The 27766-nt window shown below is 47.4% G+C and overlaps 2 protein-coding genes across 3 annotated transcripts in view; one reads left to right on the top strand and one right to left on the bottom strand.

Moving 5' to 3' along the window:
• Positions 1 to 27766, bottom strand: part of LOC135818259 (uncharacterized) — a 202863-nt gene that overhangs the window by 73889 nt on the left and 101208 nt on the right. The window lies entirely within an intron of this gene.
• On the top strand, positions 552 to 18595 carry LOC135816713 (uncharacterized). 2 transcript variants are annotated; one of them, XM_065329838.1, is made up of 3 exons: positions 552 to 838; positions 1447 to 1799; positions 17199 to 18595. In XM_065329838.1, exons 2-3 carry the CDS (start codon positions 1527 to 1529, stop codon positions 17781 to 17783), a joined length of 858 nt encoding a protein of 285 aa, XP_065185910.1. In that variant the 5' UTR covers positions 552 to 838; positions 1447 to 1526; the 3' UTR covers positions 17784 to 18595. The 2 variants fall into 2 exon arrangements, with proteins under 2 accessions (XP_065185910.1, XP_065185909.1); XM_065329837.1 differs by lacking the exon at positions 552 to 838 and adding an exon at positions 1001 to 1225.

Below are 27766 nucleotides of genomic sequence, written 5' to 3'. Positions count from 1 at the left end.
ACTACTGCATGCTGCAGCAGGTAGAGATTACTGACTTTGCTTGGATGTCGGAGCCCTCATCTTCTGAGGAGCTTGAACTCTACGTATACGATTCGAAGTTCGTTGACGAGTATTACTAACAATAATGATCAATAGGAACATCCTTTCTCTTCTGCAAAAAACTTGTCCAAGGAATACTGACCACACCACACCCATCCTGAGCAGCAGTGAATGACAGCGCCAATGGAGGTAAGTTTGGATCGTTTCGAAAGATCAAAAAGGAAACAACCACCCAATGTTGTCTACAGTGTCCGTTTGCACGGATGTGACCAGACTACTACTATCGGTGCAGTATCGATCCACCGAACCCGCATGCGGTGCACTGAGTCTGTACTCCTTGACTCAGTGACTGCACTGACTGTGATCGGATGGACGTCCTTTTGTGCACACGCGCACAATCATGACATCGTGACATGATATATTTCGATATTTCTCAGCAGCACACTTTGCAAAATTTAGGGGGTTCCATGGAACCCCCGGAACCCCCCCTGGATCCGCCACTGCTAACATAGTCATTGTGCTGGATTGTAGATGTACGAGTACCTAGACAGCAAGAGGCAAGACTACTACATGACTTATGTAGTACTACTACTAGTTCATTCAGTAACATTCACTGGAGCAGTGCATAGCCTGGTGATGGCCATTAGGTATTTCTGGTATTTGCAGATTACTTGTATGGAGTCGACCCTGCTAGTTACATAGAGGAGAGTTGTTTTTTGCTAATCGGTTGACGTTCGTTAGCTAGCGGTGTTTTGATCTTACTCCTATAAACTACCCCAGCGTAGCGTGCACTGTGACGGTAAGAGCATGAAAAAAACTGGTACATGTAGACATGTAGTGGAGGAGCAGACAATTGCACAAAATTTAAAATAATGCTGTGATCTAAAATAGAAAGTTCTAGGTACGTACAGAGAGGCAGCTCCCATTTGTATGATGCTTGTCAGTGTTTGTGAAGGTATTGAAACTTGAAGTATGAGTAGAATTACTGAGGAACACTCTGAAATTACAGTACTCGTAGAAAAAGATTTTAACGAAACAATCAAGCCGTGATGAAAAGTATGTAGCATGATATTTGAACTTGTAGCATATAGCACGCACTGGAGCAGTCATGGAGACACCAGTAGTCTTCCTGTGGAAATGACATTGATTTTGGAGTTTGCTGTTCAAACACGCCGCCACGCAAGCAGTTAGTGACACCCAGTTGCTATATTCTACATTGTATGTGTGCGTGTGTGTGCTCTCCGTTACGTATCTCTGTGTTTGTTGCTATGGAGTCTAATATCTCTCTCCTCTCTCTCTCTCTCTCTCTCTCTCTCTCTCTCTCTCTCTCTCTCTCTCTCTCTCTCTCTCTCTCTCTCTCTCTCTCTCTCTCTCTCTCTCTCTCTCTCTCCGTCTCTGTCTCTGCAGAGCAAGCTGTTCAGTGTACTGGACAGTCATATGGAAGAACCATACAAGGTCACTGAGATAGCTCGCCACAGCTAGTCACTATGGACGCTAAAGCCCTCGCTGACCATCTAACCAAATTCTACTCTGGAAAGACAGCAGCACGTCGACTCGCCGATGATGAAGTTGCGGCAAACGTCATGTGCAGGGTGTCCATGGTACAAAGTGGTACTGTGCCGACAAGGCTGAGTGAGGCATCAGGACGGCGCACGGCGTTCGTTGCTGGCCGAGATACTGCCTGCCGCGTTCTGCCATTCAAGTCACCGTATGATGTCCTGCTCGCCCTCGGTCTAACACGCGAGTTCATCACCCTCAAGGTAACAGCTACGGGAAATCAGTACCTGTTTTTAAAAATGGCTAACAGCATCAAATGAGCCTGGAAGTGTTTTCAACTTGTGGGATGCGAGCTACAGTCAGACCTCGCTTAACCGCACACATCCGTTTTCCACGAAATTATCTGGGTAGGCGAGGGAACCGGATAATCAAACACACATACTGTATGTATGCATGACATATGCTGTAAATCGGTAACCAACGATTTTCTTCCAGATGGCGAGGGATCCGGATAAAAGAGGACCTGGGAGGGGACCTGCCAGCTGAGACAGCTCCAAGGGTAATTTTGGCCGGCTGCAGTCACCCCCATGTTGCATGTAGACTGTAGTGCACTGCACTAGCACTTGAGTCGAGATGGTGGAGTACAACCCATATCCTAGGCATAGGTATGTACAGTACAGTACATAGCACTGGCTACTCAGGCTCAGTGCTAGCTCTTCACTCAAGCTCAAATGCACTTGAGTATGCACTTGAGTACGTCAGTAAAATGTAACAGGTTGGGTCATGGTTCGCTGCTTCTGGTGGTGTACAGGCTGTGGCTAGGCTGGGTCTTGTCAGATGACCAATGTACACTGCATGCAGACATGACCTTGTCCTTGGTGAACACAGTCTAGTCATGATCCATGCTCATGTAGCTGTTTGCTTCCTTTGTCACATTTTGTTTATTTTAATACCTATAATCACATTGTCACAACTGCCTGATGAATGCCCATAATTGGACGAAGCGAAAGGAGATGCAAGCTGGAATGAAAGATTTGTAGTGGTGTGTGTGTGTGTGTGTGTCTGTGTCTGTGTCTGTGACCTCTGGTAGTATGTGATCTACCATGCTCCTGTAATGTGTGTAGTATGTGATCTACCATGCTCCTGTAATGTGTGTAGTATGTGATCTCCCATGCTCCTGTAATGTGTGTAGTATGTGATCTACCATGCTCCTGTAATGTGTGTAGTATGTGATCTACCATGCTCCTGTAATGTGTGTAGTATGTGCAGTTGTACACCACTGTAGTGCATGGTGTTAACATAGAGTATGTTTAGAGTATGTTTAAAGTATGTTTAGAGTATGTTTAGCTATACTGATCTGCAAGCATGTGTAAAAGCGTATACGTATTTTCCCGAATATAAGTCGAATTCGATTATAAGTCGACCACCCCAAATCCAGGAGTCGATTTCATGAAAAAAAGTTTTTATTGCTCCATGACACCCACACATACAAAATGATGAGTTCTCTGCGAGGAGAGATCATATCATGCCAGTAAGACAAAACCAGTGTCGCTCGCGGGACGAAAGTTCACATGGTTCATACGGTAGTGCATTTTTGTACGGACACTGCAGTAGTAGTATAGTGCCGTAGGGGTTCTGATCCAAAAGTGACCTTTGACCCATGGCTGCCAAATAAGGAAGAATAGTCCATATATGGCAGATGACCTTTGACCTTTGAGTTGACCTTTGACCTTTGACCTTTGAGGTACCATATAAGGCAGAATAGTCCATATATGGAAGATGTCATTTGACCTTTGACCTTTGGTGTTGACCTTTGACCTTTCCATATAAGGATGAATAGTCCATATATGGAAGATGACCTTTGCCCTTTGACCTTTGACCTTTGACCTTTCCAAATACGGATGACCTTTGACCTTTCCAAATACGGATGATTGTTCCATAGAAGGAATGTGACCTTTGACCTTTGGGATTGGTCTATATATGGGGTGAAGTGTCCTTATAAGGAAGGTGCACGTGGTTCAGGTGTGACCTTTGACCTTTGAGATTGGTCTATATATGGGGTGAAGTGTCCTTATAAGGAAGGTGCACGTGGTTCAGGTCATAGTAGGCATCTTCCATAGTGGGGTGAAGTGTCCTTATAAGGAAGTTGTACACGGATGAGGTCATAGTAGGCATGTGCCATAAAGGGGTGAAGTGTCCTTATAGGGAAGGTGTACACGGATGATGTCATAGAAGGCATGTGCCATAAAGGGGTGAAGTGTCCTTATAGGGAAGTTGTACACGGATGATGTCCTATAAGGCATATTCCATAGTAGGGTGAAGTGTCCTTATAGGGAAGGTGTACATGCTGTAGTTTTTAAATAAGGCATATTCCATAGTGGGTGGAAGATGCCTTATATGGCATGCGTATCCTGGCCAGGTCATAGTAGGCATGCAGTTGAAACAATCATTGAGGTCCTTTCTGTCTGAGGCTTTGAAGAAAAGAAGCATCATGTAACAAAGCTGGGTTCGTACCCGCAACCTCTCGTACGGAAGGCATGAACTGTACCAAACGACCAGGACGACTACACACAAGACCCAAGGCTCAAATCACCTATTTATACCCGGACCGTAAAGAAGAAGAAAAAACGCATCATGTAACAAAGCTGGATTCGTACCCGCAACCTCTCGTACTGAAAGCACCAACTGTACCAAACGACCAGGACGACTATGCATAAGAGGGAAGGCTCAAATTGACTATATATACTGGGACCGAAGCTCACCAAGGTCTCGCTGGATGAGACATCAGCGACCTATCGACAATGTCATCGAGCATGGAAAGAAGGGTGGGTGGTGGTGGTGGTGGTCATGGTGGTGGTCATGGTGATGGTGGTGGTGGTGGTGGGATCAGCATGGCATCCAACAGATGGACAGTCGCCAACAATCACTACCCGTGCAGGATCATGATGCAAGTCAACCCGCGTACAGAGCACTCGTTTCATTTATTTTATATTTTATTTTTTCATATGAATGACATTGTGAATCATGATCTAAGACTGTTCACATCCTTCTTTGTGAGCCAGGTATTGAATTTATTATCCGTGTAGCCTTTCCATTGCACAAGACGTTGATCCTTGTTGTATTTCAACACCTTATCGAATCTCAAACCGGTCTCTCTGGCGTGTTGCAGTTCTGCTTCGTAAAACGATCCGATGATGTGTTCTCCCATCAGATCACGAATCCTGTAGGTGTGTGGTGATGTTGGTAGGATGTCATCCACCCTGAATACTTCCTCCGTCCAGTTTGCAGTGTAGCCCTTCTCGAAATGACGCTTAGATACGGTTAAGCGCACCTCATCATCCACTTTGAACTTGGGTTTCGACTGCAGGGGGTCTTGTTGATCTGCATCTTTTGGTATTCTACCGTTCGATGCTTCGGTAGGTGTCATTCCAATGCTTCTATGCTTTGACTGGTTGTAGCGGTCTAGTAGTTGAGGTAGGACGTTGAGGTACGTGTTCGTGGATTTCTCTGTAAAGTGACGCCACAGTCTTGACTTCAACGTTCTATTGAAGCGCTCGACCACCACCGCTTTACCCTCGTTATGGGTGCTGTACATGATGACGTTGTGTTGTGATAACCATCGTTTCATGGGGGCATTGTAGAATTCCTTGCCTTCGTCTACCCAGAGTTTTAACGGTGTCCTTCCGGATGTACTGACAATCTCATCGAACGCATCTCTCACGGCGATACCCGTCTTCGATTTCAAAGGCATTGCCCAGGCATAGCGGCTGTATAAGTCGATGACTGTTAGCAGGAATTTGATGTTCTTATTGCTTCGGGCAAACCGTTGCATATCCACGAGATCTGCACTCCATATATGGTCAATTGCTCTGCTCTTCACCTTGCGTCTTTTGAAATGCACTCGTCTGGGCTTGTGCAATTCGTTAGCCAGTTTCGTATGGAACTGTGCGGGTTGTATCTTCTTCTTCTTCTTCTTCTTCGGTCTTCCATCATGAATTGCCCTTTGCACTTTGGTGTCCCACAAGACTCCACCACCACCTTGCAAGGCACCTAAACTGAGAACCAGTTTATCGTTTTCCAGCTTTTCGTCATCATCAAAGACTCTTCGGAAAATTCGAAGTGCTTCATCCAGACCATATTTGGAAAATAGCTTTCCCATCAATATGGCATACCATCCACATACTGCTGTGCTTCTGTCTTGAACGGCTTGGGTGTTGGTGATGATCTTACAGTCTGCGTAGGCTTCTTTAAAGAAATCGCACAGTGCAGGTTCAGTGTAATCTTGCTCCATAGTGTATAGACTGCGTCCGAAACTGTCGAAAACCAAGATCACGTTTTGCTCGCGACACACGGTCAACCAATGATGTCCGCCTTCCGTTGCATCGTACACCGGTAGAACGTTGTCGGTGTTGACGATACAAAAGTCTCCATTGTTCAAGGGTGGCAAGAGGTCGTAACTCGTACAGCCCACGAACCCTTCGACACCATTCAATCTTCCTTTGATATCGGCACTGCTGAGAGGATAGTCCATTCTTGATCATAGCCTGAAAATATTTGGCACGTGATCACATGGAGCGTCCGCTCAGGATATCCTTGATGATACGAGTGATTCTGCTTTTGTCCTTCAGCACCTGTTGAATGAATGATGCATCGTCCACCATCACCTTTTGTGCTCTGATCATGAAATGCTCGGGATGGATCAATTTTGCTTCTGTTGTTCTACCATAGGTGGAAGTCATATCGTTGAGATCTTGAAACTTGAGCTGTGATCCCGGTACAGCTAGCACAAGGGTGGTTAGTTCATGAATCTTTCGTTCCGATCGAAGGAACCCATCGACGTGTTTGTCGATTCCCATGGCACCTGCTATGGCTGCAAACGGGTACCTGGACATGTAGATGCGATTCGTCTCGTTCACCAGAGTAGTGTAGTCGTCCAGCGTCTGCGTCTTCAGGGCATCCGCAGCCGCTTCCACCCGACTCCTGAACCTCAGTCGATCTTCGTCGTAGAGTTGCAGCAGTTGTGATCGGCTTGTGAAATAGTTGCTCTTCAAAAAGGTTACCGGTATATTTGTATGCCGGAGGAAACTGTCCAGGATTTGCAGGATCCATCGGTCAAATTCATGATCTTGTAGTAGATTGAAAGGCACCGATGTTAAAGGTGCCTTTCTCTTCTTCCTGACATCTGCAACGGAATCGCGAACTTGATCGGTAGTGGAATCATAGTTGAGTATGTTGGATGCAATCACATTTCTCACAGACGGGTAACTGATGTGATCGGGATTGTTTTTGAAGTGGGTGTCATATAGACGCTTTACACGCGGATCGGCTTGCAGTTCCAACAGGGTGGAGGTGTTCAAACTGTGATCTGGCACTTGAGAAAGAACTTTCTTGACGCTTTTCAAGTAGCTATTGTAGTTATTACCTCCTTTTTGCCGCATCCGTGGTGGTATACCGAGAACTTCCCACGAATTTGCTCTCTTCTTGATGATGTGCTGGGGATGTTTTGACATAAACTGTAAGGTTTGCAACCTTTTCCGCTTGGGTATCACGAAAGATCCCTTTCTGAGCCCCACTCTTTGTATACTGCTCGGTAGCCCATTGGAGAATTTCACCGTAAGATGCTCCATTCTTATTCATGGTCGGAATTTTTTTTAACGTTTCAGCTAACTTTCGGGCTAACATTATTTTCGGCTAACTTCTGGGCTAACTTTTCGGCTATTATTGGATTTTTATTTTTTTATTATTATATATTTTTTTAGAACGAAACAGCATGCTGTCCGCAGATTGAGTATTTTTTTATATTTTTTATTTTATATATATATATACATGTATATATATATATATTTTTTTTAATGTTTCGGCTAACTTTCAGGCTAACATTTCGGCTAACTTTCAGGCTAACATTTCGGCTAACTTCTGGGCTAACTTTTCGGCTATTATTGGATTTTTTTATTATTTTATTTTTTTTATTTTTTTATTATTATTATTTTTTCTTTATTTTCTTTTTTTAATTTTCTTTTTTTTTCTTTTTATTTTTTAATGTTTCGGCTAGCTTTCAGGCTAACATTTCAGCTGTTATCGACTACATGTATCGCGATCGTATACACACACACACACACGCACACACACACACACACATCAACGAGGGGTTTATTCAAAAAACACCTTTAATGCAGTGTCTTCGCAATACGTGTAGTACTGATTAGAAGAGCAATCAATGGTTAGGATAGGCCTGCGACACACCGTCAATAACTTCTCATACAATCTAAAGATAATGAATGACTTCGTACACAGACCACCAAACAGAGTATTGAGATAACGTTTGATGTTGCTTTTATCGGTGAAGCGAAACAGATACATAAAGTTTGCATTGATCTTCATGTCCTTAATGTTATCAAAGCTCTGAGAGAGAAAGAACACGTTCAACTTATGATGATGACTGTACATGGTGAAGAACTTGTAGAGACACTCTCTTTGACTACCATGCTTCAAACCCATCACTCTGATGTCATCAATGATCACATAGGTATTAGGCTGGAGATCCATGTCTTCGATGCACTCGGGCATGATGCTGTAATGCTTAAAGGATTTGAGGTTTGGAAGACGATACTGATCGGCCGGCGTGTTGGAGATGACCACCATACGCTCGGGTTGCACGCGTTTCAGGAGTTTGATGAGAAAGTGGGATTTACCCATGTTGCTCTGTCCCAGAAACAATACGTTTTGTCCCCAGGATTTCAGAGCAGGAATGATTTCCGTGAACCAATCCTTAGACTCGAATTGAAGACCAGGAACGTGCAGCTTGTGTCGAGCAGTGACCGTGGATGGTACATCGTCATTCCTTACGGGACTAGCCTTTTTCTTCCTCTCGGTTTCCTGTCCAAGGAGCGAGATAAAGTCCATGATCAGATGTTGAAGGATGGGCCGATGTGAGCGGAACTCAGAGAAGACGGTCCTGCACTGTTAATGTTCTGTCGAATTTTTTGAGCAAATGGGGTTTCAGGACGGGTCAGTGATCTCTGTGGTGGTGGTGGTGCAGACAGGAATGATGAAGCTTCGTTCAGGGCACGATGTCCTAATTGCTTGAACAAGGCCCTTCCTTGTTTCTTTATTCCTCGTCTGTTGCGACCTTTGAAGAGAATTTGACGAGCTGGCTTTTTGGTTTTTCGAGGTGCTCGTTGCCGAATGTTCTTCGGAGCGTGACGACGACGACTTTTAGCGCGCTTCGTGGTACCTGTTGATCTTCCCTTCTTTACTCCTCTACCGAATATTTTATCCATGACGTTGTCACCTAGTGATGCCATGGTACCCATGGCTAAGGGAGCAGCCAGATTGGTTAGTAGTGGTATGGCCTTGGCGGCTAATCCTGGTGGAATGGCTAGACCACCTCGGTGCATGGACGGGTTGTAAGCCGTTTTCATTTGTGCTTCCACGATGTCTCCGGACTCTCCTCTCCCCAAAAGCATGGGAAGAAGCGTCATTCCTGCCATGGCAGCCAAGGGTCCAAGTCCACCGCGTTGCATGTCATCTTGTTTTGTCATGGGTTCCGCCATCTGCTTGTCCATCTCCTCGGGTCCAGCACCAATAAGGTTTTTCCAGAAGCTCTTTTTCCAGAAGAAACCACCGTGTTGTCGACTCGACGATTTCAAATCACCACCGTAGACACGATGTCTGGTCTCTAGGTCACCACCTTCCATGATGCCCTTTTAGTACTAGATCGGAATTAATTTATACAACTTCGGCTTTGATGCCTTCGTCTTTGCTCATGGTGTACAGGTACTTGTCCATGCAGAGAAGGTTGACTTTGATCGAGGCACCATTTTCGCTAGGTCTCCTCACGGGGGCGTTTGTCACGTCGTTAAATTGATAGTCGATGGACAGATTTCCTCTCGATCTTGGATTGTCTGTCATCCGATCCAGATTCAAGTTGATAGGCACCATAAAGTAGTGATTGCAGTAATCTGCAGCAGTGATGGGGATTTGCGTTCCATACGTCTTGCCGAAAAAGTCTTGAACCAGATTGTAGCCACGCAGGTAGGAGGATTTGTTGTAATCGTAGAAGTATTGTCCTTCCGTATTACGACTCACATCCCACTGGAACTTGAGCGGGTTGTCAAAGAGCGTCTCGTCGTTGACAGTGACGCGAAGTTGACTGAGATTTGCATGAATCATGGCCAGTCTGTTCGAAGAATGTGATGCTTGGCCTCCAGCCAATGTTGGTTGTGTACCATGAGTCAAATCCGTGAAGAACAGGATCATTCTGCGTGGTATGTCTGCATTGTGAAGCAGTTCCAGTGTACCAGCATCATCTGAAATGCTCTTTTGTATGAGACGAGGGCACCACGTGTGGAAATAGAGTTGCTTGGGAAGGCGTACACGATCGGTAAGATTGGGTTCCATGCGATAGGTAGTGTACACAAAGTCCAGTTGGAGTAGATCGATGTTAATATCACCGACACTCAGAGCACTGTTGCCACCACCACCCTGATCGCTAAGCATGATGTATCTGGAAAGCTCGGATTGGGGTAGATCAAAGCGAAGCTTCATCTGTGTACCCGGCGGTAACCAAGCATCGTCCTGATTGAAAAACGGTAGGAAGGGTCTCAGCTTGTATTGAAACCGTCCAACGGCTGCCCGAAGTGCATTTTCCTGTACCGTGTTGGAGAAGCCTTCGTTGGTGACAAGCTCGACGGTGGGGGCACGCTTGGGTGTGAAATTAGCGTCGAAATCCGGTGCTCGTGCTGCATCAGCGTGTACAGCGTTTGTTTCGAAGGCATAGCCATGCTTACGCTTCACACCAAGTTGATAGGGCGATAAATCCACACCTCTCAATGCTCTTTGCGGATCCAGTTTCTGTAGACCGTAGAGATCCGAGTCAACGTACTGAAGACGTTCGCTGCTGCTTTCCATTAGACTGAGGATATGCTGAACCATCTGCATATCGGCAACTTTACTCGATTGCGTGACCTCTGTTCCGTTGATCTCCACTCGAATGTTCTTGAACCACGAAAAGGCTGGTGACGTGGTGCACACCCATCGCGTATAGGCTCCAGGTTCATTATCGAGATTGTTTTTGACACTATAGCGCATTTTTACGATGAAATAGCTCTCCCCGAGAGCAATGAAATTCGGTGACGAGATGTCCAGTTCATTGTTAAGGGATGGTGGTGAGCGATCTGCTGTGGAAAAGAGTCGTACTCCGCGTCTACCCTCAAGCAACGAGAGTTTCTTCTCCGTCCTGTCGAGGATGTTCTTCTGAACGATCTTCGTGTTGGTCAGGAGTCCCGTGAAGGACTCCGGAGCTTGCGGCGAGTAGATTTCCTGTGCCATTCTTGCCAGTCACATTATAATAGGGGCGAATTTTTTTCAACGATCCAATATCCAGTGTCTTGCGAAAGTCGTTCATCATCGCTATCAATCGTCGATGCTCCTCGTTAGTGAGCTTCCCATCTTCCAGAGTAATGCCCAATTCCAACATGAACGCGTCTTCAGCTCTCTCCATCTGCTGCAGTTGTTCGATACACGTGACAAGCTGACGTTTGGTGTCGAGAACGTGTTTGCCTATGCATGCCATGATCACGCCGATGATCGTGCTACTGATGGCGATGATTCGAATGCGATGTTCTCCAGATACGACACCACTCCCTTGGAGAATATTGAGAAGGGTTTGAGTGAGTATGAGAAAGGACAAGATTGCGGTGTTGTAAATCACGTACTTCTCCAGGCAACGCACCTTTTCGCTCTCCAATTCCTTTCGTTTTGCTATATCCTCCACCATGTCTCGCACGTGGCGGACACGAACATCTGGAAGATCCATCTAAGTCGTGCTGGTGATCCGAAGATCAAGGTAGACGGGATATCCCGAAGTGATGTGTTCGCCGGTGTTGAATTTCAACCAAAACGAAATGCTAGTCACGTTTTCGTGTGGAAGCAGCAATCGCTTGTCTTCTTTTCCAAACACGTAGTTATTCAAACCGTTGAGGGTTTGAATGAGAAAGGTCTTCAACACCCTCGAATCAGTGTTGTCTTCGTACTCCACAGCAGGTCCAATGAGGTCGGTGTAGAGCAGGACAAGTCGTCTGTCTTTTGTCAGATCCACAGCGAACGGGAACGTGTGAGATCCCTCGATCGTGTATGGCTTGAGAATAGTGCCCACACCCAGCACCAATCCGGGTGAGTCCTTCTTCAACAAGCACCGTTTCTTCCTGGGTACCGAGACACTTATGCGGCTGGTGTGACGAGAGTAGGAAAACACAATGTCTCCGTGTCCCGCTCGTTTCAGAGTGGCATTGATTATAGACACCAAATCGTCTACATCGCTGTATGTTCCCGTCTTGATGGACAGTCTATCCTCCTCTTCTTCTTCTTCTTCACCATGTACCACATAGAGTTTGTTCGTTGCCTCGTCTATGTTCTCAAAGTGTACTTCAAACTGAGCCGATTCAACATGCAGGACTTTATCGCGCGTATCCAGGTCCTTCACATTTAGAGTAAAGTTCGGTTTGTGCAATCCCCTGCTCACCCCCGACGTGTTGTTCGCCACCGTCAGTATCACAGACATTCTGATGTTGTGATGGTAATCACTATAGGTAGGTTTTATTTTTCATTTTCATCTCAAGAATGTAGAGTAGCATGTGTGCGCTATATATTATATGTACAATCGAAGTACTTAATACTTTCAGATATTGTAGTGTGCCATGAGTTCTGTGTGGATGCCCTGGATTGTGTGAGAAGATAAACTCTCGACAAAGTGCAAATGACAGAACAACTTTGACGTAGTGCCGTTGAAGAATTGACTACCACCAATGCGATAATCGCAATCTTCGATTCCATTGATTCTGGAAAATGGATCCGTGTCCAAGTTGGAATGTATCAAAATGGAGTTTACGTATAGAGTGAATAGGCCTTCTGAATTCCGAGCGTAACTTATGACACACTTTGTACCCAAGAGATCCGTCATGCTCGACACAGGCTTATCCAAAGCAACCGATAATTGGTTTGTTAAAGACGAAACGGGTAGGTTGAATGATGAAGAGCCTGAACCCGTGAAGTAGTTGCCACTTATGTGGGACACGTACAAACTATCCAAGGTGAAATTTCCGACAGTATCGATGTCGAATGCCTTCAACGCCATGTTTCTAGGGTCAGGTGCGTCCACTTGAATGACTTGGAACATTGCAAAAGACATGTTGTCGTGAAACAGATTGACGAATCGTTCTCTAATGGAAACTTGCTCGTGTTGTGAAATGTTGAGGTAGAAGTGACCGTCTCGGAACATGTCGATGCCGTTCACGACGATTCTCTTGTCGTTCAAGGCAACGAGATTTCCACCTCTGTACGTGTTTCTCCTCACCCTGATGACGGATTCAAATCTGCTAGGATGAGAGTATATGTAGAGGTAGGCGTTTCTCCGAATGTAAGGTAGTAGATGAAACGGATCGGATAGGTTCTGACTTGATTGCGGACCCACGGGACCTCTGGTTCCTTGGGGGCCCACGGGACCTCTTTTTCCTGGAGGACCGGTTGGACCGATGGTTCCTTGGGGGCCGACGGGGCCTATGGTTCCTTGATCACCTTGGACACCACGTTCACCTTGTGAGCCGTCTTGCCCATCTTGTCCTCTAGGTCCAATCTCACCTTCAGGACCCACTAATCCACGTTCTCCACGTGGTCCAACTTTACCTCTGGGACCTTCTGGACCAGGTATTCCTTGATCACCTTTTTGACCGCGTTCACCACCTTGTCCATCAGCTCCTCTAGGTCCAGTCTCACCTTCAGGACCGATCAATCCGCGTTCTCCACGTGGACCAGCTTCACCTCTTGATCTATGAAGCTGACCGAAAGCCATCCATTCCGAGCTGAATTTCTTGTACAAGATGAGCGTGGTTGCATCCACATAGAAGTCACCGTTTCTCCCTACAGAGTTCAGTGGCATATTACCTCCGCTAAGCCATCCCAATCCCCGATCACCACGAGGACCTTTCATCTTGCGCACAGCGTCGATGTCGTGTTGCAATCTTGATGATGATTGACGGATTTCATTCTTGACCCAACCGGCAGGGACAGCACATGTCAAAGAGCTATCGTCGTACGTCAAATTACAGATCGAATGCTCGTTCATGTCGAGGTTAGCATCCATGGGCACGGATCCGTCTGTTTTAACGTGCAGCTCATCAGCTGCTATGGCTTGATCTGTGTAGCGCATAGATCTGTTTTCCACATCTTGCACATTGCTCTCATCGGCTTTCTCCTCTTTCAGTTTCTCCACATCATGAACCAAGGTGTTGTCGGTGTCATCGTTCCCCACAACCGATTGCATCTCGGCAATGTCATTCCGCATGCTTTGCATGTGTTTGAGGGAGGCCTCGTCACCATCACTCCTACGGAAATGCGTAGCCCAGTATGCCATCTTCGCACACGCACACACTGTACTAATTAGGTTAGGAAATATTTTCTTTCTCAAATAAATCGTATTCCTTGATGGGTGTGCACATGAGATCACCCTGGTTCATCTTTCCCAATTCCATTCTTTTCACATCCTGCAACCCATTCTCCACTAGTAGGAGTGGGGATACTAGAGTCAGAAGAGGCAAGGCAGCACTCTTCAGTGGACGTACTACTCGACACAACACCACCCATACTTGTTCTTTAGAAGTTTTATTTTTTATTTTTTATTTTTTATTTTTTTTTTTATGATTATCATGAGATATTGGAGTAGAAAGTAGTATACAGTCAATTAAGCCCGCCAAAAATATTTGACCAATCAGCATCGTGCACGCTAAAATTCATCTCATTTTAAAGGTTCCTTACACGATACCGCCACCTTTGTGAACTGATACAGTATAGAAATAAGATCACAGTCAAACGTGTGCATGTTCTGGATCACGTGATCAAGTGAATAGGTTTCCCAGCAATAAGCATCAATCAATGATGTCATAAGAGATATATCAGATGGAGATAAAAGCAGCAAATTCGAACGCAACGTGGACAGTTGCAATGAAGACACCATCCTAGTCGACTCCATGAGATGCAGTACGTATAGGAGTGGAAAATGCTGAGGAAGAGGTTTCATGATTCGACTGAACCTCAACCAGGACACATTGCTACGAGGTAAGTAGGAATGTAGTTTACGTAATGCATCCACATTCGTATCGTATACTATACAGGATAATGCTATAGAATAGTTTAGACTCTTGTATAAACAGGACTTCTTCATCGCACTTATCTGCTCTCGAAGAGGGTGTACACGAAGCTGATCGGATAAGAGTTCAGTTTTCGAAAGAAAATGCAAAAGATGACGATCCACACCACATAACCGCTCATGTGCAGCATAAGGCTTCTTCATCAAACTACATCTCTGATGCACATCAACTTCAGGTAAGTAAACCACATCCATGACAAGTCCACACGAAGAACATACGTATCTTCCTTCATGAACAACATGATTAAGATGATGACACTGTTTTTCCTCCCCTTCTTGCTCTTCTTCTTCTTCTTGTTGTTGTTGTTGTTGTTGTTGTTGTTCTTCTTCTTCTCTTGCTTGTTCTTCTACTTCACGAAGTCTCTTTTCACGTACATAGGCCCGTAAGATATCAAAATCAGAATCCATCTTCACCCCACATCATCACCATCTTCATAATGAAACATTATCCAACAATGTATCTACTTTATATACCGACTCCCATCCGAGGCAACTAACAGGTACAACGATTGGGGGTCCAATCATGATGTCATATCCCCTCAACCACCTCAAACACCCGAAAAATGATTTTTAAATATAAAAATACAGCACCCGGTTTTTTTTTTACCCCAAAAATGGGGCCTTCACCTCCCTTTCACCGGGTAGTGATTGTTGGCGACTGTCCATCTGTTGGATGTCATGCTGATCCCACCACCACCACCACCCACCCTTCTTTCCATGCTCGATGACATTGTCGATAGGTCGCTGATGTCTCATCCAGCGAGACCTTGGTGAGCTTCGGTCCCAGTATATATAGTCAATTTGAGCCTTCCCTCTTATGCATAGTCGTCCTGGTCGTTTGGTACAGTTGGTGCTTTCAGTACGAGAGGTTGCGGGTACGAATCCAGCTTTGTTACATGATGCGTTTTTTCTTCTTCTTTACGGTCCGGGTATAAATAGGTGATTTGAGCCTTGGGTCTTGTGTGTAGTCGTCCTGGTCGTTTGGTACAGTTCATGCCTTCCGTACGAGAGGTTGCGGGTACGAACCCAGCTTTGTTACATGATGCTTCTTTTCTTCAAAGCCTCAGACAGAAAGGACCTCAATGATTGTTTCAACTGCATGCCTACTATGACCTGGCCAGGATACGCATGCCATATAAGGCATCTTCCACCCACTATGGAATATGCCTTATTTAAAAACTACAGCATGTACACCTTCCCTATAAGGACACTTCACCCTACTATGGAATATGCCTTATAGGACATCATCCGTGTACACCTTCCCTATAAGGACACTTCACCCCTTTATGGCACATGCCTTCTATGACATCATCCGTGTACACCTTCCCTATAAGGACACTTCACCCCTTTATGGCACATGCCTTCTATGACATCATCCGTGTACACCTTCCCTATAAGGACACTTCACCCCTTTATGGCACATGCCTTCTATGACCTGAACCACGTGCACCTTCCTTATAAGGACACTTCACCCCATATATAGACCAATCCCAAAGGTCAAAGGTCACATTCCTTCTATGGACCAATCAGCCGTATTTGGAAAGGTCAAAGGTCACAGCAAAGGTCACATGGAAAGGTCAAAGGTCAAAGGTCAAAGGTCATCTTCCATATATGGACTATTCATCCTTATATGGAAAGGTCAAAGGTCAACACCAAAGGTCAAAGGTCAAATGACATCTTCCATATATGGACTATTCTGCCTTATATGGTACCTCAAAGGTCAAAGGTCAACTCAAAGGTCAAAGGTCATCTGCCATATATGGACTATTCTTCCTTATTTGGCAGCCAGGGGTCAAAGGTCACTTTTGGATCAGAACCCCTACGGCACTATACTACTTGCAGTCACTTCATTTGTTGTGCCAGATTCCCGTATGTAAGTCAAGTTCCGCTTGTAAGTCGACCACCAGCTTTTGGCGAAATTTCTGGCGCACAGAAGGTCGACTTATATTCGGGAAAATACGGTAAACGTCAACTAGGACAAGTGATAGATATTCGCCATAATTTCTACAATTCCAGTGACATATGACAAGAATCCACCTTTCTGTGGCCAGTGGCGTGTACCCAGCCGTCAGCATTACTTGTGATGAACAGAGTGTATGTCTGTGATTTGTGTGGTGATAAACACGGTGGATGTCTGTGATTTGTGTGGTGATGAACACGGTGGATGTCTGTGATTTGTGTGGTGATGAACACGGTGGATGTCTGTGATTTGTGTGGCGATGAACACGGTGGATGTCTGTGATTTGTAGCAAAAATCTGGGAACGGTGTATACTCTGGAATACGGTTCGTAACACAGGCCCAACCGAACGTCTTTACATTATGCATATTTACTCACAGCTGTGTGACGGTGCTAAGTCTACATCACCCGATTGTTCTGGATGCAGAATGATGACGATTTGCAGTGCCTGAAAACTTGATGCGTGTGCTTTGCCTTTGGTTCTCTTCCTTGTCCCTGTGCAGTTCGAGGTGGACAAGAATGATGCATGGCTGCTGCTCTTCCAGGCCAAGATTGTCGAATGCGATGACAGTCATCATGCTGCTCTTGCCCAGGCTCATCAACAAGATGTGCCCGATGACAAACCCGCAGACGCTCACTTGCCGAAGTGTGTGCCAGCAACGTGGAGAGTTATCGTGGAGCTCTGCCGCCAGTTCTACCCCGGTGCCGTGCCTGACGTGATGTGGCATCTGAGCGAGTTCCGTGCGCACTCAGTTGCCGATTATGAGAAGGCGCACGGCGTGAATTTTCTCTCAATAAAACGATCGCCCAGCCAGTTAATGGACTATAGCAGATTCATGGCTCTTGCAGCTCCTCGCTCGGCCTGGCAAACGCGTCTTTTTCTCTACTGTGAATTACGCCTCTTGGAGCTCTTCACTGGTCAAGGGTTTACGAAGAATGAGTCGGATGCTGTCACAGTGGGAAATGAAGACCATTGGCCGTGTCTCCGAGAATACGTGTGTGAAAATGCCGAGCTGGCCACACAGCTGAGCTCCGGTACGGCATCTCTGGTCAAACAGCAAGTAGTACTGCAGGATGAACTGCAGTAGTAATTATTACAATGGTGATGTTTGTTTGAAAAGGGTTTGCTCCCCACACTGGTGCTCATGCTACTAGTATTTGTTTGTTTGTTTGTTTAGCTTCATTTTCTTTCACCATAGGCACAGGAGAAATGCCTTCTCACTGGGCGTATTGCCACAGTTCTCGCAAAATGATGGAGATGTTTTTTTTATGTTCACCTTGAAGTTGATTTTGAAGCAGTGAACTCACTTGATCGTCGTATCATTATTGAAGGAGCCAGGTCAGTTGGTATGATGAGATGGCATCTTTGGGCTAAGTTAATTTATAGTAAAGAAAGGAACTAAGGAAGTACGTTGTATTTCTCGCTGGCTGAGCGCAGCGAGATAGGCGAGAACTGATTTGTCGCGAAATATTTTCAGTTGAAAATATGGCATCTGGTGTGTTCTTTATTGTCGCTTCTTTTCCTGACTTCTTCTGTCAGTTTTGAGTCTTACCAGTGCCCCTGGCCTCCCACACTTCATTTATGTGCATATTATCATTGCTTTTTTATCACTTTTTGCCGTGATGTGCTTGCCATGCCTACATGATGCCTAATCGCCATTGGGGATATACACCCGGTTTTTACCCCTCATAACTGTGTACGGCTGCGCGAGAGTTTTTTCCCGGCTGGCTCGGTTCAGAAAAATTAATCTGACGGTCCCAAGTGGTTCTGAATCATGGCCTATTTTTGCTATCCACTGGCACGCCTATTCTACTGATTTTAGACACTCTGTTCTCAGCCCTTGCTTCCATACCTCACTCATTATCCGGTTCACATCTGGCTGCGGCCAACTACCCTTCACTTTGTGTAGTGTCGCTATTGCTGTCTATGTCTCTGTGTGTGCCAGTATATGTGGAGCGAGAAAAGTTATGCTATAATGTTCACTAACACCCCAGTTACTTGACAATCAGCGCATGCGATAACATTGCACAAAGCTGACCTTATAATTATGTAGTTTCTTTGGTGCTTTTCTTTACTATAATTATAATATTATTATTAATCATTGGCTCTCCTTCCGAGTCAATCTTTGGCCTGAGTGCTTTTTCCTGAAGTGAAGCAGGTTAAACAACTCCACCAGAATGGAGCATGTTATGCAGTCGACTCCTGATGTAGCGACCACCATTTTGCAGGAGAATTAGTTCTTTATATCCGAAGTTTGTTACAACAGAAATGCTCTCACACCATAAAAAGAACACGTCATGACTGGCATGTGGTCCATGACTGCATGAGTGCAATTGGTTATCATGCCGCCCTACAAGATATTATTATGGTTCGTTATAAACAAAAACAGTTCGCTACCAAGGGTCATTTTTGAATCGGTTCAAACAGGGCCGGAAATGGACCATGGTCGCTAGCACGAAATTCACTACTATAACTATACGAGTTTGTTATGAGTGGAGTCAACTGTGTATCTAACTTGGAACTTTGAGTAAAGCTTTCGAGTCGACATTCACTTTTAAGAATGGGACTCTCTACATCATGTAATGCCATACCTTCTCAATACAATTTCCCCAATTTCTGAGTGCAATTTTCTTGATTTGGTGTTGATATTTTGCCTGGGGACCCAACAGACTGTACTTGCATCTACATGTAGTTGCCACCTAACTAAAAACCTAAGGGATTCAGTGTAGTTATTCTGTTTCACATAGTACATCAAACGGACGATCATGCCAAATATTTTACGATAATGGAAAGGGAGAAAAGAGAAGATAACTTTCAAAAGTGGTGTGGAGAAAGCACAGAGCGCAGAGGTCTCTTTAGGGACAAGAGACCATGCGACTATTAGCCATGAAAGTGAACTTTCAAGGGACGCTAGGGTTGGATGTGGTAGGACATGAACTTTAAAAACAGGGGGTTAAGGCGCTCCACAACTAACTTCGCAGCGATTATAACGTGGAACTGGTCCCTGTGAGATCCACGATATACACCTGCGCGTGTGGGGAGGACATCGATAAGAATCAGAAGCAAGGAATAGGTCCGTTTGGACTTCGGAACCATGATTTGACATTGTATCCTCCCCCCGTATTGCAGGCACTTTCTTGAATTCTGCTCCATTTCATGATCCACATACATGTGCCCAGACATGCACAAAACAAACAAGAAAATGTACCGAATTCTGCCGATTTTTCTGCATACATTATCCGCTGAGGATTATCCCTTGCTCGCGATCACTTGTACGCGATCACTTGTGCGCCTCCCCGCCCCCCCCCCCCGACCATAGCACGAAACAGGATAAGGATCACTGTGTTTTGCGCAGTGTGTGTGTGTGTGTGTGTGTGTGTGTGTGTGTGTGTGTGTGTGTGTGTGTGAGTGCAGTGAGAGAGTGTGACTGTTTTATGCACGTTTGATTGTTTGTTTCTTGTGTGTGTATGTGTGTGTGTCCACGTGACGCATGGCAAATGGACAATACAATAATGTACTTACATGTACGTCCGGTACGCAAACTAGTGAAAAATGCCTGTCAGAGTTGTGGAAGCATGAACATCCTCTTCATCTACATACATGTGTCATAGCCCGGGAGTGAGGGCTTGTAACTTACTGCTGATAGCTACTGTGCGTAGAACATGGACACACTATGTCTTCTGTAGTTGGAACAGTTATTGTACAATGATTATACTATACGGTGTGTGCCAGCTATATCACCTACCTGTAGAATGATAGGTTTGGCTGTCAATAGATGAAGTGCACGACTGTGCACTACTTGTAGTTATGAACTCGCAATTATAGTAGTAGTACGCTAGGTGTGGATGTGCGTGAGTGCACCTACTTGACCATGGACTGGCTATGCTTTTAATCAAGTACATGTACTTATTGCGGTCCCGACGCCGGGTCTAGTCTCACCCCTTCTAATACTCTTTCACACAATTTTATGTTATCATGATGACCGCCGCTTCTAGATCACGCAGACCTGTGCGTGTATGTGTATGTGTGTGCGTGTGCGTGTCCGATCGCCGTTCCGCGCAGAGGACAAAGTAGCAGTTTAGCTGCATGTTTAGCAAGTACTATCGCTACTGCCCCTGCTTGCTGTTTTCTACAATGTGTTATATCATAGCATGCTGTTGCTTTTAGCGAGAGGTTCTTTCGGTGCTCTTCTTCCAAACACTAAACAGATTCTCTGCTCTGACGAGACCAGTTGGTGTGTATGTGTTGGGATTAGGATTGGGTGAAGTTGCGTTCCGTACCAGCCGTGGCTACACTGGTCACGAAACGTTCCGAGGTTAGCGATCCAGCCAGACGAGGCTAACCGGAACGCTGTCCGAGCTAGTTATCACAAGTGGTGCTGTGACCAGGATGGCTGGCAAGAACGAGGCAACAAAGTTCACCATTCCTAGAAGAGGCGCGAAGATCTCGGCCAGGCGCTTGTAGACGGTGCAAGCGCAGTCTAAGTATATTGAAGATGTTCAATGTATCCTGCCTCACTACTGGTTGTGTTGTTGTGGGTGCGGGAACTGGCCTCCACCAGGGAACAAAGAGGTTTGTTCTCTGTTGTGCTCGATAGGCATGGCGCAGTGATGACTGAGCTGCCTTTTGTGATGAGAATTGCATGCTGCATGATGGGCATACAGTTCGTAAGGAGGGGTATGGATGTGTCGTATCTCTCTAGTCTGTTTGGTCTAGTCCTCAGGCTGGGATGCCAGCCGGAGTGATTAGGGTGAAATACTGGCGGCCTTTTGCGCGAGGAATCATGGCATGATGTTGAGAGGCATGCATGATGCGGCTTGCACTGGTCGGCTTGGCTAAATGTGTGATGAACGGGACTCCGGATGGCGCACGAGGCTCCGCGAGATGTCGCGATTCAGGCGTGGGATCGGGAAACCTGATGCGACGGTGGTCGCTTGGCATGTTCACACGGCGGTTAGGGTTACAGTGGTTGAGTACGCTGTGCCCACGTGCAATTGGGGTGTGCACTCGTAGGCGCGCGCGGGCCGTGATCGGACGGCAGCGGCGTGGCTGATTATATCAGGCGAGCTGAGGCGAAGAGGATTGAGTTCTTCGCGGATCAGTCGTCCTGCTAGCCCTATTGTTTTGTCTACTTTGCTCGTTCTTTTGCTGTGTTGACGATGGCTCAGCAACAGCAACAACAAGGCAGAGGTGTGAATGCGCCTGCTGCAAATGTTCATCAACCGTTAGTAGCTGGTGGTGCTGCTGCGGCGGGTGGCCCTGGTGCAGTGATGGCTGCAGCAGGGGGAGCGGTAGCTGGTGCTGGAGGAGCGCCAGTTGCTCCAGCGTTCGGGAGGCCTGCGGTGATGCCCGAGGCCTACGATGGTTCCGGAGACTGGGTGGAGTATATCCAGTACTTCGATCAGTGCGCGCAGGTGAACGGGTGGAATGACCCGCAGAAAGCGCAGTACTTAGCGGTACGCCTCAGAGGTGGGGCGCAACGCTTTTTGGCTACTATACCGGCTGTATGGCAGCATGTGAGTGCGGACCTTGAGCGAAGGTTCGCACCACCTGCTAATGAGCGGCAGTTTAAGGCTCAATTCCGCACGAGGAGGCGTAAATCCGGTGAGGATTTAGCGCATCTGGCGGATGATCTGCGTCGGCTGGTGGTGCGGGCGTACCCCAACATGGCGGGTGGGTTACAGGATGAGCTGGTGAAGGACCAGTTCATCGAGGCGGTATCTCCTGTGGCCTTGAGAGTGAGGCTGCAGGAGAATCCTCCGGCGACGGTGCAGGCGGCATTAGAGATGGCGCTGCACCTGGAAAAGGTTTGGCGAAGTGTTGACTTGCCAAGCGAAGCTCCGCAGAGGCTGGTGGGCCCCTACGGAGAGAGCCCGCAAACACAGTTGGTGGCGGCCGCTGTGGATGTTGCTGAGGCCCCAGCGAGAGGACAGACGGACGTCCTCGAGCGTACTTTGAGCAGCCTGGTGAGGACGCTCGACCAACTACTGGAGAGGCGTGATGCTCCAAGTGGTCAAGGAGGGCGAGGCCGAGGAAGAACTCGGGATCAGGAGCCCGCTCGACGAGTGAGGATGTTCACTTGCTGGAACTGTGGTGAACCGGGCCACAGGGCAGCCCAATGTCCTCGTGAAGCGCAGACGGGGCGCGGAGGATACGATGGCTCGAGGAGGGGGCCTTTGGGAAACGGCCAGTGACTGGGGCGATGGCCCACGTGCCTGGTCAGACCATTTCTTTGGGTCGAGAGTGTAATCCGGCAGCACCTGATGAGCGTGCTGTCGAACAATCCATTCCTTTGGTCGGATGCGACTCTGGAACGGGGATGTTGACCACGGGGACAATCGATGGGTTGTCAGTGGAGATGCTGGTAGATACTGGAGCGGCTGTAAGCTTAGTATCTGCGGATCTAGCCAGGAAGCTGGGCTACGATCCGGATCGACTCACGGCGGATGCGCTTGGGTTGAAGTTTTGCGGGGCAGATGGTAAGCCTTTGGTGGTGAACGGAAAAGTGGTTGTTCACCTTGGCGTTCAAGGATGTGTTTGTTCGCCGGAAATGCGGGTAGTCGATGGGCTACGATTTCCATGTGTGCTGGGACGTGATGTGCTGTCCAGCATTCCCTGTAACATAACCTCTACGAATGGCAAGCTATGTATCAAGGTCGAAGAAAGGCGAGGGAGTGGTGCAGATGAGGCTCCGCTCCGCTTGCAGAGAAGATTGTTCTCCCACCACACCACGAGATGACCGTGGCGGCTGTGGTGGACACTCTTGCATTCGATGGGATGCCAGAGTTGGGGCTCACGGAACCAGATTGTGGGACTGCGAGCGACCCTGGTCTCTTGGTGGCAAAGTGTGTTGTGCGGCCACAAGAGAATCGTGTTCCCGTGCGATTGATGAATTGCACGGCGGAACAAATCACTCTGCCCAAGAGAGCCCAGATTGGCAAGCTGTGTGCAGTTGCAACTGTGGTGGACGGTAGTGAAGAGTTGGACGAGGCGAATGACTGGTGTAGCTACGGGGCTAACCAGGATTTGTGGTCTGTACTGCGAGTGGGGAACCCCGATGGTGGTCCCGGCGCAGGGAAGCGCTCTCCAGGCGGGAAGAGGCTGCTTGAAACCGGTGGTGGTGATGACGATGGTCGGTCACACCATTGTGCGATGAGGGATGATGAGGCAGTACACGAGGCCGACGTTGACCAGCGTGGTCGTGGTACGATGCCTGATGGCTGTTGCTCTCAGGAGGGTAACCGGGAGGCATGCTCCCCACCTGATACAGGCAACAGCGAGCAGCCTGTGGTTGAGGCCGAGCAGTTGGCTAGGCTCAGCACCTTGGTCGAGCAGTACAGATGTGTATTCGCTATGAACATGTCCGAGCTGGGTCGGACAGACGTGTTGAAACACGAGATTAGGACTAGCTGTGATGGTCCAGTCTATGAGCCCGCAAGGAGATTGCCTTGGAGCTCGCGAGAAACATGTCGGAAGTTGGTTGACGACATGCTTGAACAGGGTGTGATCGAAGAATCGGTCAGTCCATGGTCTTCACCAGTTGTGTTGGTGCGGAAGAAGGACGGATCGACGAGGTTCTGTGTTGATTATCGGAGAGTCAATGCGATAACCGTGAAAGATCCATACCCACTCCCGCGTATTGATGATACGTTGGACGCGTTGGGCGGTGCGATGTACTTCTCGACGCTTGATCTGTGCTCTGGGTATCATCAGATGCCAATGGACGAGGCAGACAAGGCCAAGACGGCATTTTCCACGCCTGATGGGCACTATGAGTTCAATGTGATGCCATTTGGTGTGTGCAATGGCCCGAGCTCATTTCAACGGCTGATGAGTGCCGTTTTGCGAGGTTTGCAGTGGCAGATGTGCCTGGTATACCTCGATGATATTATCGTGTTCTCAAAGACGTTTGACGAACACTTGGAACGACTCGAAGCAGTGTTCCAAAGACTACTGGAGGCTGGTCTTCGGTTGAAACCCTCGAAATGTCATCTGTTGAGGACAGAAGTCAATTTCTTGGGTCATGTTGTCACGAAGGATGGTGTGCGCACCGATCCGGACAAGATTGAGACCGTGTCAGAGTGGCGGTGCCCAAAGAACGTAGCAGAGGTGCGTTCTTTTATGGGTTTCTGTGGCTACTATCGACGGTTTGTGAAGGATTTTGCATCCATTTCTCGGCCGCTGGTGAAGCTGACGAGGCAAAACCAGAGGTTTTCATGGGATGGCGAGTGTGAGATCGCATTCCAATTGCTGAAACAGAAGATGTCTTCAGCACCCACGTTGGCGTATCCGAGGTTTGAGACCGATGCGCCCCCATTTGTAGTCGATGTGGACGCAAGTGGTCATGGTTTGGGAGCTGTGTTGTCCCAGACCGACGCAGATGGTCGGGAGCGACCTATTGCGTATGCAAGCAGAGGGTTGAACTCTGCAGAGAGGAATTATGGCTCGACGAAGAGTGAACTCCTCGGACTAGTGTGGGCATTTAGGCATTTCAGATGCTATTTGCTGGGTCGAAGGTTTGTCGTGCGCACAGACCATCAAGCACTAAAATACCTGAACCGTTTCAAAGAACCAAGTGCGATCGTGGCGCGGTGGCTTGAGTTTCTGAGTGATTTCGATTACGAGGTGCGTTATCGGAAAGGTAAAGTCCATGCCAATGCTGATGGCTTGTCTCGACAAGTGCAGGATCAGAGGTGTGGCACCACAATCCCTGATGAGGTGATTGCTGTGGTATCAGACGAAAGGAGCTCAGTGGAGAATGCTGAGTCGGTCCAGAGTGACCTTCCTACGCCCTTTGTGCGGCGACGAAACTGGACATCAGCTGATTGGGCTGATGTTCAGCAACGTGATCATGAATTGACACGGCTGAGTGAGTGGCTTAGCTCCGGGTCATCTTCGCCTGACTTGACTGGTGTGAGTCCGGCTCTGAGGCATTATTTCCGAGGACGAAAATGTCTTGTGGTGCGAGAGGACGTGATATGTCGCGTTTTGCACAGTGAGAACGCAGGAGAGGGCACAAAGTTTCAAATTTTGGTGCCAGTTGCGTTGCGCGGTCAGGTGCTGAGTGAGTACCATGATCATCTAGGTCACTTAGGGGTGACTAGAACGTATCACCAGATTCAGTCCAAGCTCTTCTGGTATGGCATGAAGAGAGATGTGGAAGACTGGATTGGTAGTTGTGCGTCGTGCAGTAGACGATCGAGACCTGTGGGACGTGGCAGTGGCGCACCACTAGAGGTCACCTGGTCGGGTTATCCGTTCGAGAGAGTTGGAATGGATTTAATTCCCGGATTGCCAGAGACAGATGCTGGCAACAAGCACATTTTGGTAATTGTTGACTATTTTACCAAATGGGTTGAAGCGTATCCGCTGAAAAGGATGGATGCATCCACGATAGCTTCAAAGTTTGTGAGTGAGTTTGTTGCAAGGTTTGGAGCACCGGAGAGTGTGCACACTGACCAGGGCAAAAACTTTGACTCCAGATTGTTCAGAGATGTCTGTTCAATGCTTGGTATTAAAAAGACCAGGACGACGGCTTATCACCCTGCTGGAAATGGGTTGGTAGAGCGTTTTAATCAGACATTGGAGAAGATGATTTCTCACTATGTCGATGTGCATCAGCGAGATTGGGATGTGCATTTGCCGGCGGTTTTGATGGCTTACAGAGCCACGTCTCAGGCGAGTACGGGTTACACGCCTACGTATCTACTGTTCGGTAGACAGATGTGTCTGCCACAGGATGTCGCTTATGGCTTACCACCTGATGAGATGGTCAGCTTATGCGAGCCTAGCTATGTCAGAGATTTGAGACAAAGGCTAGCGCATGTGCATGCAGTTGTGCGGAAGAAGTTGGAAACCGTGCACAAGCATCAAGCTCACTTGCATGATTCGGGAGCAGTACCCGTTTCATTCGCAGAAGGAGATCTGGTATGGTTGTTGGTACCAGCAGTTCCGGTGGGGACTACTCCGAAGTTCTCCAAGCTCTGGCAAGGGCCGTTTGAAATAGTAACGAAGTTGTCAGACGTAGTGTATCGGGTGAGAGATACACGAGCGGCCAGTGTCAAGGTGCAGATTGTGCACGTGAACAGGCTAAAACGATGTAGAGTAAGGCCTAACCATCTTCACGCTGTGAGTGAGGTGGAGGAACCTGAAGATGCTGAGTCTGTCGAAACGCCCCCGGCTGATGTGTATGTGCCGGACCCTACAGACTTGTTGTATTGGGATTCTGATGAGGATGCCCAGCATGAGACGTATGGCGGCGTGGACGGTGTTGGCGGCCAACCAGTTGTGCAGATCCCGCTACCAGTCAACCAGCCACCGCCACAACCAGCCCAGATTGCGGTTCAGACTCGAGCTGGGAGGACCGTCCGGCCACCGCAGTACTATGGGATGCAAACCCAGTTGAGAAGACGACGGTAAGCCGAATGTTGTCGCCACGAGGACGTGGCAGTCTTTTCGAAGGCGCGGGGAGATGTCATAGCCCGGGAGTGAGGGCTTGTAACTTACTGCTGATAGCTACTGTGCGTAGAACATGGACACACTATGTCTTCTGTAGTTGGAACAGTTATTGTACAATGATTATACTATACGGTGTGTGCCAGCTATATCACCTACCTGTAGAATGATAGGTTTGGCTGTCAATAGATGAAGTGCACGACTGTGCACTACTTGTAGTTATGAACTCGCAATTATAGTAGTAGTACGCTAGGTGTGGATGTGCGTGAGTGCACCTACTTGACCATGGACTGGCTATGCTTTTAATCAAGTACATGTACTTATTGCGGTCCCGACGCCGGGTCTAGTCTCACCCCTTCTAATACTCTTTCACACAATTTTATGTTATCATGATGACCGCCGCTTCTAGATCACGCAGACCTGTGCGTGTATGTGTATGTGTGTGCGTGTGCGTGTCCGATCGCCGTTCCGCGCAGAGGACAAAGTAGCAGTTTAGCTGCATGTTTAGCAAGTACTATCGCTACTGCCCCTGCTTGCTGTTTTCTACAATGTGTTATATCATAGCATGCTGTTGCTTTTAGCGAGAGGTTCTTTCGGTGCTCTTCTTCCAAACAC

Source organism: Sycon ciliatum, chromosome 5 (genome assembly GCF_964019385.1).
Source record: "Sycon ciliatum chromosome 5, ocSycCili1.1, whole genome shotgun sequence".
NCBI lineage: Eukaryota > Metazoa > Porifera > Calcarea > Leucosolenida > Sycettidae > Sycon > Sycon ciliatum.
The sequence above is the reverse complement of the archived record's forward strand: the minus strand, read 5'-3'. Positions and strand labels throughout refer to the sequence as shown.

Coding starts and splice junctions, on each gene's coding strand:
- LOC135816713 (XM_065329838.1), top strand. CDS start 1,527: ATGGACGCTAAAGCCCTCGCTGACCATCTAACCAAATTCTACTCTGGA. Junction 1,800..17,198: donor GCGAGTTCATCACCCTCAAG/GTAACAGCTACG, acceptor GTCCCTGTGCAG/TTCGAGGTGGACAAGAATGA.